This window comes from Macaca nemestrina, chromosome X, assembly GCF_043159975.1.
Source record: "Macaca nemestrina isolate mMacNem1 chromosome X, mMacNem.hap1, whole genome shotgun sequence".
NCBI classification, from domain to species: Eukaryota; Metazoa; Chordata; class Mammalia; order Primates; family Cercopithecidae; genus Macaca; species Macaca nemestrina.
Genome location: NC_092145.1, coordinates 20,758,281 through 20,771,339, shown reverse-complemented (window position 1 = coordinate 20,771,339; position 13,059 = coordinate 20,758,281). Strand labels below are relative to the sequence as shown.

Below are 13,059 nucleotides of genomic sequence, written 5' to 3'. Positions count from 1 at the left end.
GAATTCTCAAGGAAAACAGTTATTTATGACAAGTACACCATTCACTGCAAACCCACAATAAAGGTAATTTCAAACAATTTTTAGTATTTAGAGAACATGTAGTATTTAGAGAAATTGGAATTTTTAGTATTCCAAAAACATTTACATAAATGCTTGAAATTTTTCAAAATGGAAAAAGCTTTTTTCCCCCTAGTACTACAGGATCGTTGTAAAATATGTTATGAAGATGTAGAAAACGTGAATGTTCCTCCGTAATTCCACCCTCCTAGAGCTAACACTGTTAGCAGCTTGGTATGTATCCTTTTAGATTTTACAAATGCCCGTATAAACATGTAGGAGAATCTTTTACATAAATAAGGCCATATTATACATACTGTTATATAACTGGTTTTTTTTCCTTACTTAGAAATATATTTGAAGCTCTTTATATGACAATGTATAAGCATTCATCATTCTATCAGATCCTCGTAAATGTCTGCCTGGCACACTACCTTATGAATATTTATAATTTAATCAATTCCCAATTGATGGACTTTTCAGTTATTTTCAATTTTTTTATTATTATAAACAATAATTAAGACTATACTTTTCTTAAGCCAGAGGGTACTGACTCAAACATTATAGCATAGACATAGCAGTTCGTTAATAATGTAATTAAGACAAACCCACGAAGATTCAGATGTATCTTTTAAAATGGCTTTTTAATAACCTGAGCTCTAGTATTTTATGAAAGTATACTTAAATTTCTGTTGAATAAAAGAACTCACAAGATATACTTATGCACATAGGCAAGGTCTGGAAAGTAACATGGAACACTTATATAAGCAGATGTGTTAAGTGTGTGAGATTACAGGTACATTTTCTTATGTTATTGCTATATGTGTTTTATACAATAAACTTAAATTTTTCTCATTTTTACTGACTTTCAATATATTTCAAAATCCAAATTTTTCATAATGTAGCCATCAACCATTTTCCTGCTAAAAGTGAGTCTCACAACACTGTTGTACCTCTAATACTTTAATAATATGCATTTGTTGAAATATTCTCTAAGCTAAGGACTTGTAAAAGTAATGACATTTCAAAGCCTCCCAAAACAATCTCAATTAATTTTCAACATTTTAGTTCAGAAAAACTTAAAAACCTGAGTTTTCCACATGTTGGAAACTACATATAAATTCCTGTAAATTTAATAGACAGGAGACGAAATCAGTCATCATGATATTCTGTTAAAGAAGAAAACTTTACTCAACTTACTTCCAGGTTATTAGGCACATTGGGGTAACTACCCATAAATGGGACATGTTGGCCAGGACTGTGAATGGGGCTGTACTGTGGTATCACCCTTCCTCTAAACAGCTGTCATAGCCATGAAACCTTGTAAGCCAAAACAAAACAAAAAAACTCACCATTCCCACAGACCCTTAGCAGACCTGAAGTCCAGCCTTCCTAGCTCAGCTCATTTACAAATTCATTATGTAGCTTCTCTGTGCCAGGCCCTGTGCTAGGTACTGAGGATATAATAGTACTAGGAAAAGTGCCTGCCTTCATTGAGCTTCCTTACAGGAATGGATTAGAGAATTTTTTCCCCCAAAACAGAGATCACCATGTGTTATGCTAGCATCACCTATCCTCATTCATCTGCCTACTCCAATTTTATAATTAGAAAAACTCTCTAATACACTTTAGACACCAAGGTTTGTTAGAAAAATGAAATAAGGCCGGGTGCGGGAGCTCAGGCCTGTAATCCCAGTACTTTAGGAGGCTGAGGCAGGAGGATTGCTTGAGGCTAGGAGTTCAAGACAAGCCTGAGCAACATAGTGAGACCCTGGGTGTGGTGACGAGCACCTGTAGTCCCAGCTACTCGGGAGGCTGATGCAGGAGGATTACTTGAATCCAGGAGTTGGAGGCTGCAGTGAACTATGATGGCACCACTGCACTCTAGCCTGGGCGACAGAGACAAACCCTTTCTCAAAAAATAAAAAATAAAACAAAATAAGACAATACATACTATAATTATTTAGCCTCTTAGCATGATCTTCACCTGAATTTTAATAAATTTCACAATAAGAGGAATAAAGTTCTCCTTACATATATTTACATACACATATACCCTAAACCTTACTCCTTATTATTCCTTACTCCAGATTGGTTTTTTCTGTTAAATACAAAACTGAACTTCAAAGACTATTTTAAATTACAAGTGTAACTTCAAAAAACAAATACAAATTAAATGGCCTTTCTTATACCAGAGGAAGCATTTTAAAAAGGGAATCTTGCATTTCACAACTACGTTAACTTTACAATATTGATCTGACAGAGTGACACTGGACAAAGGTTCTCTTTCAGCTTCAAAAGATGAAAAGCTGGTTCTGTCAGTTGATACTAATTGGTCAGAATAAAACAATCCACTATAGGTTGGTGCAAAAGTAATTGCGGTTTTTGCGATTAAAAGTAATGGCAAAAATCGCAATTGCTTTTGCACCAACCTAATAGCTACTACCTAGTCACTAGTCCTGGTATTACCAGAAAATCTAGATGGTCCCTAATGGACTAGGAAGAGACTCTTAGCTACATTAAATCAAAGAGGCACTACTACTTCCTGTTATTGAAATAAACATTCTTTTTTTTTTTTTTTTTTTTTTTGAGACAGAGTCTCGCTCTGTCACCCAGGCTGGAGCACAGTGGCACTGGCTCACTGCAAGCTCCACCTCCCGGGTTCACACCATTCTCATGCCTCAGCCTCCCGAGTAGCTGGGACTACAGGTGCCCACCACCATGCCCGGCTAATTTTTTGTATTTTTAGTAGAGACAGGGTTTCACTGTGTTAGCCGGGATGGTCTCGATCTCCTGACCTCATGATCCACCCACCTTGGCCTCCCAAAGTGCTGGGATTACAGGCGTGAGCCACTATGCCCAGCGGAAATAAACATTCTAAGATGAACAAACTGATATGACTGAGTGTAACAGCAATTAGATTTTTTTAATCCTTCATAAAATGTTGCAATTTCAAGGACAGCTGCTATCATATTCATGTATCGGTATCACCATCAAAAAGTTTCCAGTTTCCCTGTTTTTCTATGGAAAATTTTATCTTCCTTCTACTACAACAGGTTTAGGAGGAGATAATGAGAAGTTAAGAAGATGGGGTAATGACATCCAAAGAGTTGAATATGAGGGTAGTGTCAATGTTGAAAGAATATATCATAACACTTCTGAATATCTAAGCTGGAAGGAAATGAGGGCTGGAGAAGGATTCAATTAATAGCCCACAGGGGATATTATAATCTACTTAGTTTAATTAACTTCAACTTTAATGAGATTTTTTTTTTTCAAAATAATATGAACAGTGCACTAAGCTTGGCCTATTGCCAAACACAATCTCTCTCTTCCTTGGAACTAATTAAATGAGAAAGGATATAGGAAAGTCATGGAAACAGAAGTATAGAACTGCCAAATTTACTAGCTTCATAAAGTATGGTGCCTGCAGTCTTAGATATGTTTATGTTTATGTTTAAATACAGATATATTTAAAAGGCTACAGCAACATCTACCCTCTCCTTACAGCCTAGTCCAGTGAGGGGTATTCCCTCCTCTCAAAATCCACCTCCAGGCTTCTTGTTCTACTTCAGGTCCCTGATTCTCTAGGTTCAGTTTTAAAGTAGTTGACCATGTTTGAAATGGTAGATGATTTTTCTAGTAATTATTCTTAGCTGCCTGATTATTTTAAAGTTAATAATGTGTAAGACATCAAAAGGGCTTTAAAAACAACCCCAAAACTACCTGGTTGAAACGACTGCTCAAAAAATAAACTTTCAGTTAAATGTTCCTTTATTCTTTTTTCCTCTTCTTCCTTTTGTTGTTCTTTTGCTGATGGGAGAAGAGTAGCAACAACCTCTTTTCTTCCCAAAGCCTTCCTCTGGCTTTGCTCAGAAACTTGAAGACGGAATTTGTCTATTACACCATAGTGACAGGATCGAACATCTCTATGACGAATCACACTGAAAACAGCAAAAATAACAAATGCTGTTTAGATTTCTGGGGGCCAGCCAAACAGAATGCAGTGAGATATTTTAATATACTGACTATAACCAAATACTCAAAAACAGAAATTTGCTAAGATGTTAAAAAAATGAGTAATTCGGAAATGAGTAATTCAGAAATATTAGATGAAAGCACATAATCTGAAACACAGAATAAAAGTCTTAAGCAAAAAAATAACAGGTAAAGAAAATTCCTTTTTGGTCAGGTACAGTGGCTCACACCTGTAATACCAGCACTTTGGGAGGCTGAGGCCAGGATCACTTGAAGCCAGGAGTTTGAGACCAGCCTAAGCAACACAGAGATCCCGTCTCTACAAAAAAATTTAAAAATTAACTGGCTTGGTGGTGTGCATGTAGTCCTAGCTACTTGGGAGGCTGAGGTAGGAAGATCCCTTAAGCCCAAGCCCAAGAGCTTGAGGCTGCACTAAGCTATGATCGCTGCCACAGCAAGAGAGCAAGACTGTCTCATTTGAAAAAAAAAAAAAAAGGAAAGAAAATTATCTTTAGCAATGACTTTTTTTTTCTGGATATCTCAGTGCAGCAACATTTACTAAATAGAAATATATGCAATTGTTTATTCCCCACAAACATCTCATAAATTTCCATTTCTACTTACTTATTGTTTAGGCAACAAACCTCACCCTACACTTAAAATTGAATCCCATGCATGCAGGTAGAAACAAGCAATTGAATAAGTAAGTAATCCACTATTACCAGTGCAACAGAAGGCCAATAATACACCTCTGCTTCTCTGAAGAGAAAAGAGTATACAGCACTGTAATTTTATTTTATTTTTTGAGACAGAGTTTCACTTTTGTTGCCCAGGCTGGAGTGCAATGGTGTGGTCTCTGCTCACTGCAACCTCTGCCTCCTGGGTTCAAGAGATTCTCCTGCCTCAGCCTCCCCAGGAGCTGGGATTACAGGCACCTGCCACCATGCTCAGCTATTTTTATTTTTATTTTTATTTTGTATTTTTAGTAGAGATGGGGTTTCACCATGTTGGCCAGGCTGCTCTTGAACTCCTGACCTCAGGTGATCCTCCCACCTCAGCCTCCCAAAGTGCTGAGATTACAGGCGTGAGCCACTGCACCTAGCCAAGCACTGTAATTCTTATGAGTTTTCTGCAATTCCATTTATTTTGTTCTTATCAGGGAACACAAAACAATTAGGTCAAAGATAACACATTTATTTGGCAAGAGACTACATTTCTTTGTAATAGCTCTTGCTTATTGTGTACTGAATGAAAATTTTTTAAAATGTGCAGAAACATTCTCAAAGATACATCATTTTATGGCTTTGAGCTGGTGAAAAAGTATTCAAAAGAAAAGAATTCTGCTTCTCATTCTCACAGAAGATTTAAACAAATACAGTGTACTTGGTAGCTTAAAATTAAGGGCTGGTCAATGGATCCATCTGGTCACCACTAGTTCTAAAATAAAAATTAAATATGAACAGCTTGAACAATCATTTATCTGACACTCTAAGATGAAATTATCTGGAAGAGCTCAAATAATACTTTACAGATGAGTGGTTACACAACTGCTTCCTGTTTATATAGATTAACTTCCAGGCTTTTAGTTGAATCACTTCAGATGAACTTATATTACCATTGTTCTTAGACAGTAGTATTATAGTTTTCCAAATAGCAGCATGTTCCAAAGAAAGCTAAATCCCCTATCATAGCTGGAGAAATTTAAAGGAATAAGTCAGAACTTTACCTTTATACATCCCTGGTATGACTAAAACCACAACAATGAGAAAATGTTCACGGAGATACTAACACATACATGAGCTCCAACAATATGAAATATTATTAAGTATTTGGCCGAATCTCTTCGAAACAATTTTAATAGACAAATTTTCAGCAAAAATTCAAGATATAATAAATGCCTATGTGAGAACAGCTTCAAGAAAATATCTTTTTTTCTCAAGTTAAAAACATAAATATTAACACACTTAAAACGTGTTACCAAGAAGTGATCTTGACTTACATATCCACACAACACTGAGGCTTTACTGCACCTGCAGCATCAACGACAACATACTTATTTGGAGTAGTACACAAAACTGAAAGAAAAAGTCACAATGGCCATTAGTGGTTTTTTTTTTTTTTTTTAATTAGTTTCTACAAGTAAAAAATTAGTAGGGAGCAGTTAAAAACCCAGAAAATAGAGCTAGGATACTCACCTTTGAACTTTAAGGCAAACTCATAGGGATTGTACAGTGTCAACACTTGCTTATGTGTTGACTGATCATCTGCATAAAATATGAGCTCCGTGGGGAACACGAAAACAGGAAGATTTCCTTCCACTAACTCTGGCTGTCTTTTTTGTTGATGCATTGGCACTGAATCCCCCTTGCTGCAGTTTCTGTTTTTACAGTCTCAAATCTATTTTGGACTTTTCTTAGATTCAGTTAAAAACTCCAAAGCATTTTGGCAATCTAGAAATAGAAGAAGAAAGCGAGAAGTGAATGATCCCAATTTTCATTAATCTATAGCCCCTACACAAAAAGCATATTTAGCATGCATTAAAATAGGCCCCCAAATCGGCCGGGTGCAGTAGCTCTTGCCTGTAATCCCAGCACTTTGGGAGGTCAAGGCAGGCAGATCACTTGAGGTCAGGAGTTCCAGACCAGCCTGGCTAACGTGGTGAAACACTGTCTCTACTAAAAATACAAAATACAAAAATACAAAATCGAAAATACAAAAATTATAGGCGGGCGGATCACAAGCTCAGGAGATCGAGACCATCCTGGCCAACACGGTGAAACCCCATCTCTACTAAAAATACAAAAATGAGCCGGGCGAGGTGGCCTCGCCTGTAGTCCCAGCTACTCGGGAGGCTGAGGCAGGAGAATGGCGTGAACCTGGGAGGCGGAGCTTGCAGTGAGCCGAGATCGCGCCACTGCACTCCAGCCTGGGCGACAGAGCGAGACTCCGTCTCAAAAAAAAAAAAAAAAAAGAAAATACAAAAATTAGCCGGGTGTGTGGTGACACACCTGTAGTCTCAGCTACTCAGGAAGCTGAGGCAGCAGAATCGCTTGAACCTGGGAGGTAAAGGGTGCAGTGAGCCGAGATAACACTGCAGCACTCCAGCCTGGGCTACAGAGGGAGACTCCGACTCAAAAAAAAAAAAAAAAGTCCCCAAATCACTTAAACATGCCTTTTGACTTTTTACCTTGACTTACTTATATAGCTTTTACCAAATTATGCAAAGAAGTTTATACATGCTCCTTTCATATTGAGGATTTCAACCTATGATTAATAATCTAAATACTCAAAGGAATAAAGAAATCTTTCTCAAATTAATGACCTCCTTTCAAAGAGGTGAGATCAAAGGGATATCGCTCTTCTTAAACCTCAGATTTTTTAAAAAGTAGAATAAATTAAGTATCGTCACAACTGATTTTGCATGAGTCCAGCAGAATTCTTAAAGACTAAAAAATAAACACAAAGTAAGTTTCCATGATTTCTGAAGAAAACCATGAGAATCACTTTTACGCTCGTGTCAACAATACTTTATTTAGTGCCTTCTTGGCAGCATGGGTGGGAGAGTTCTTTTAATCTTTTTTCTGCTGAAACCAGAAACAAGCTAAAATGTCTTGAAAGGAGGCCGAATGACCACACATGCTAAGCAGTCCTTGGAATTTTTTTATGAAAATGTGTAGTCAGTAAGTAGGGCTTTGGCATGTGAGTGGCACTGTGCCTCTCCCTCCTACATCAAGTACACATGCTTTGTGAGAGCTATTCTCCTCCAACTTCAGAGGCTTTTTTAGATTCCCTCTGGGTTCTTGAATATGTTCCAGATAGCTGTAACTGACAGAAGTCTGAATGCTTGTTAAGTGTGATGTTTCTGTATTTATTTCCTAATCTCACTTTAATCAATATTCTTATTTACCAAGCACACCAAGTGTGCCTTTTTTTTTTTAAGAGACAGGGTCTCCCTATGTTACCTGGTTGGATTTGAACTCCTGGCCTCAAGCAATCCTCCTGCCTCAGCCTCCAGAGTAGCTGGGACTACAGGCGTGCCCCCACAATTGAAACATAACTTTTAAAAATAAAATGCAAAAGCTAAAATGTACAATCAGAGAAAATATCTGATTTTTACCCTGTAGATCACACCTTTAAAATAGACTATAAGCCATTTAACAATTTCAAGTTCAGGTTCTCATGCATTCAAAGAGAAACAAAACAAATGAATGAATTATTTGGTTTTACCAGCTGCGGAGGCTCACATGCTCTGATTCTGATAGAGGCCTTTCCAACTTCTATCAAATAGGAGCTATATAGTCATGTATGCAAATGTTTATTCTTTTCTTTCAGCTGGGTATCTATTATATACCAGGAACTATGTCAGAAGCTGAGCAGAGATACAAAGATGAATAATACACAGGCTGTACTCTCAAAAGTTCAAGTCTAATTGACAAGCAAAAATATTGAAGCTACCTCTATTATAATAGATGCTTATAAGCCTATCATGGTATATATGGTGCTAGAGAATCAGAGGACTACATAAATAATTCTACCTGTAAGAAAGGCCAGGAGTTGGCTGAGCGCAGTGGCTCACGCCTGTAATCCCAGCACTTTGGGAGGCCGAGGCGGGTGGATTACTTGAGGTCAGGAGTTTGAGACCAGCCTGGCCAACATGGTGAAGCCCTGTCTCTACTAAAAATACAAAAATTAGCCAGGCATGGTGGCAGGTGCCTGTAATCCCAGCTACTTGGGAGGCTGAGGCAGGAGAATCACTTGAACCCGGGAGGCAGAGGTTGCAGTGAGTCAAGATCACGCCACTGCACTCCAGCCTAGGCAACGAGAGCGAAATTCCGTCTCAATAATAATAATAATAAAATAAATAAATAAATAAATAAAACAAAAAACCAAAGAGCTGACAGACCTCCTGCCTCCTAGTCCAGTATTCTTTCCACTATACTGTCTGTGCACTTCAATAAAATAAAACTAAGGCTAGATGCGGTGGCTCATGCCTGTAATCCAAGCACTTTGGGAATCCAAGGTGGGAGGATTTATTGAGCCCAGGAATTTAAAATCATCCTGGGCAATACGGCAAAATCCTGTATCTACAAAGGATACAAAAATTATCTGGGGGTGGTGGAACATGCCTGTAGTCCCAGCTACTCAGGAGCCTGAGGTGGGAGGATCATCTGAGTCCAGGGATGTTGAGGCTACAGTGAGCCATGACAACGCCACTGCACTCCAGCCAGGGTAACAGACTGAGATTCTGTCTTAAAAAAAAGAAAATAAAATAAAACAGAACTAAGATTATCAAGTTCCTGGGTTTATAGAAAAAAAATACAAAACTAAGATTATTCTAAAAGCCATCTGATTAAAGAATTATAATTTTCCATTTTTATTTCTTCTACTCAAAAGCATACACATTTCTATTGGGATAATATGCTCTCAGAAGTTTGATGTGTTCTCTCTTTTTTTTTTTTCAATAAAAAATGATAAATAAGCTGTATAATTACTATCTTAGGAAGCATTAGGAAGAGAACATCCAAATTTGGCATCACAAAATTATATGCACCATCTCATTCTAAAATTCTGTCGAGATGAGAATTTAATTTAGGATAAAAAGTGGTATCTCTGATTTGTGAAGGATAGACTAATCAATAAATGTTAGCTGAATCAGGTATCTATCTAGAAAAAAAAAATTTATCCTTCACTCCTTAATCAGGGAAAATTCTAAACAGATACAAGTTTTTTTTAAAAAAAAGTAAAATTAAAAAAAAAATAAAGTCATAAATATTCTAGAAGAAACAATGAGGAAAAAAAACAAAAAACCTCAGGCTTTCTAATAATGACGTAAAAACAGAAACCAAATTGTTTTTTTTCACTTAGAAATTGTCCCTGGCCTGGCGCAGTGACTCATGCCTGTAATCCTAGCACTTTGGGACGCTGAGGTGGGAGGATCACGAGGTCAGGAGTTCGAGGCCAATATGGTGAAACCCTGTCTCTACTAAAAAATACAAAAATTAGCCGGGCATGGTGGTGTGTGCCTGTAGTCCCAGCTACTTGGGAGGCTGAGGCAGGAGAATCACTGGAACCCAGCAGGCAGAGGCTGCAGTGAGCTGAGATCATACCACTGCACTCCAGCCTGGGTGACAGAGTGAGACTCCATCTCAAAAAAAAAAACAAAAAACAAACAACAAAAAAAAAGAAAGAAAAGAAACTGTTCCTGAAGGCCGGGCTTGCTCGGTGGCTCACGCCTGTAATCCCAACACTTTGGGAGGCCAAGGCAGGCGGATCACGAGGTCAGGAGTTTGTGACCAGCCTGGTCAACATGGTGAAACCCTGTCTCTACTAAAAATACAAACATTAGCTAGGCATAGTGGCGTGCGCCTGTAATCCCAGCTACTCGGAAGGCTGAGGCAGAGAACTGCTTGAGCCCGGGAGGTGGAGGTTGCAGTGAGCGGAGATTGTGCCACTGCACGCCCGCCTGGGCAACAGAGCAAGACTCTGTCTTGGGAAAAAAACAAACAAACAAACGAAAAACTGTTCCTGAAGACAGAAATAAACAGAAAATGATAAATTCGTCTGTATAACTTTTTAAACTCTGCATGGCAAAAAAACTTTATAAGCAAAGCCAAAGGAACATTTGCAATTCATATCACAGGCAAGTTTCCCTACTATATGGAGGGCCTACATATTACTGAGAAAAAGACAACTCAATATAAAAGTATATTAAATTATTGTTTGTCAATTAAAACTAAAACAAAAAATTAGTAAACTATAATATTTCATAGAAAAGGGACATAAAAATTGTCCTTGAACTTACAAAAGGATGTTTAACCTCACTCACAGCAAAGGAAATCCAAAATAAAGCTATACTATAATACCACAATTTTTTACCTATCCCATTAGTAAAACTCAAATTTTGACAGCATATGATGGGAGCAATCAAGCATGTGCTTACATTCCTTGTGGGGAGGTGAATTGGCATAACCACTATATGTGCCAAAATCAAATGCACACAGCCTCAGTTCCAGAGATTGTACGTCTAGGGATTATATTACCCTTGTGTGAAGTCATGTAGGTGAAAGGTTTCTCTGCAGTGCTGAGGGTTAAATAAAATGATTTATGTGAAACAATATGGAACAGAACTTGGCACCCAGGAAGAGCTAGTTTTTTGTTGTTAATAGCAAAAGACTGGAAACAAGCCACACGAGGTGGCTCACACCTGTAATCCTAGCGCTTTGGGAGGCTGAGGCGGGCAGATCACCTGAGGTCAGGAGTTCGAGACCAGCCTGACCAACATGGTGAAACTCCATTTCTACTAAACATACTAAAATTAGCCGGGCGTGGTGGCGCACACCTGTAATCCCAGCTACTCAGGAGGCTGAGGTAGGAGAATCACTTGAATCCGGGAGGTGGAGGTTGCAGTGAGCCGAGATCATGCCACTGCACTCCAGCCTGGGAGACAGAGTGAGACTCCATCTGAAAAAAAAAAAAGATTTCAAACAGCTCAACTGTCCATTAAAAGAGGATTCATTAAATAAAGTATAGTCTATCCATTCATTGGGATACCAGGTATCAAGAGGAGACTCTGTGTAGTTAGAGATGGACTGATCTTCAAGAGGTAGTGTTAAGTGAGAAACGCAAGGAGCAGTGCAGTGTGTAACGCATGCTGCCATTTGTATAAAAAGGGAGATAAGGCTCGGCACAGTGGCTCACGCCTGTAATCCCAACACTTTGGGAGGCCGAGGTGGGTGGATCATGAGGTCAGGAGATCAAGATCATCCTGGCTAACACGGTGAAACTCCATCTCTACTAAAAATACAAAAAAATTAGCCGGGCATGGTGGCGGGTGCCTGTAGTCCCAGCTACTTGAGAGGCTGAGGCAGGAGAAAGGCGTGAACCCGGGAGGCAGAGCTTGCAGTGAGCCGAGATTGCATCACTCCACTCTAGCCTGGGCAACAGAGAGAGACTCTGTCTCAAAAAGAAAAAAAAGGAGGGGGGGGCAGATAAAAGAATATGAAAACCTATTGTCTTGGATACAGGTGAAATTCTTTGGAAGGATATCCACATTTGTCCCTGGAGAAAGAAACAGGGGTGGGAGGAATTTTTCTCTGGATACCCTTTTGTATCTTTTGAATTCTGAAGTCTTTAAATACTTATTAAAAAAAAAAAATTAAGTAACAACTCTACTAGGGCTTACTTTGAAAAAGGTGCCTGTTTTGAAACACAAGAGGGAATTTAGAAGCAATGTGAAAAATCTCTGTTAACTGTATTTTCTAGTTTATAATCCTCCCAAAAACATACTGAAAACCTTAAACTATGGGCTAAATAGAATAATTTCGATTATTTAAAATAATTTACATGTAACAGAAACTCATAGTGAGAAAAAGATTTAAGAAAACTTGCAAACTTAAGAACATGTATAAGGCCGGGCGCGGTGGCTCAAGCCTGTAATCCCAGCACTTTGGGAGGCCGAGACGGGCGGATCACGAGGTCAGGAGATCGAGACCATCCTGGCTAACACAATGAAACCCCGTCTCTACTAAAAAATACAAAAAACTAGCCAGGCGAAGTGGCGGGCGCCTGTAGTCCCAGCTACTCGGGAGGCTGAGGCAGGAAAATGGCGTGAACCCGGGAGGCGGAGCTTGCAGTGAGCTGAGATCCGGCCACTGCACTCCAGCCTGGGCAAGAGAGCCAGACTCCGCCTCAAAAAAAAAAAAAAAAAAAAAAAAAAAAGAACATGTATAACTCTAATGTGAAACTATTTGTTTTAAAAGAGTATGAAATGGTTCATAAATCTGACTGGGAAGTCAAAATTAACCACACAGACAAATGCTAAACTCTTGGTTCTAACTTTAAGAAGTTAGTCAACAGAGGTCAAAGTAGAAATTTTACTATCTTTGAATAATGGCATAGTAGGAATTCTTTTTCTTTTAATTTCAAAGCTTTCTCTTTGTGAGTTGAACATGTACACATTTCCCCATGAATCACAAATAGGCTATCTCCTTGTTACTATGAGAGAAGGGTTTAAGTGTTTAATAA

At 38.5% G+C, this 13,059-nt stretch overlaps 2 protein-coding genes across 9 annotated transcripts in view; one reads left to right on the top strand and one right to left on the bottom strand.

Annotated features, from left to right (window-relative positions):
- The window catches only part of PABIR3 (PABIR family member 3), a 121,447-nt gene that overhangs the window by 95,863 nt on the left and 12,525 nt on the right, over positions 1-13,059 (top strand). The gene's annotated exons all lie outside the window — the stretch shown is intronic.
- LOC105481408 (motile sperm domain containing 1) overlaps positions 1-13,059 on the bottom strand; it is a 28,169-nt gene that overhangs the window by 5,854 nt on the left and 9,256 nt on the right. For all 4 annotated transcript variants that reach the window (XM_011740971.3, XM_011740972.2, XM_071088872.1 and 1 more), the window contains exons 2-4: positions 6,231-6,485; positions 6,035-6,110; positions 3,784-4,001 (exon numbers count right to left, since the gene is read on the bottom strand). In XM_011740971.3, coding sequence (XP_011739273.2) covers positions 3,784-4,001; positions 6,035-6,110; positions 6,231-6,384 — 448 coding nt within the window. In that variant the 5' untranslated portion in view covers positions 6,385-6,485. The remainder of the gene's footprint in view (positions 1-3,783; positions 4,002-6,034; positions 6,111-6,230; positions 6,486-13,059) is intronic.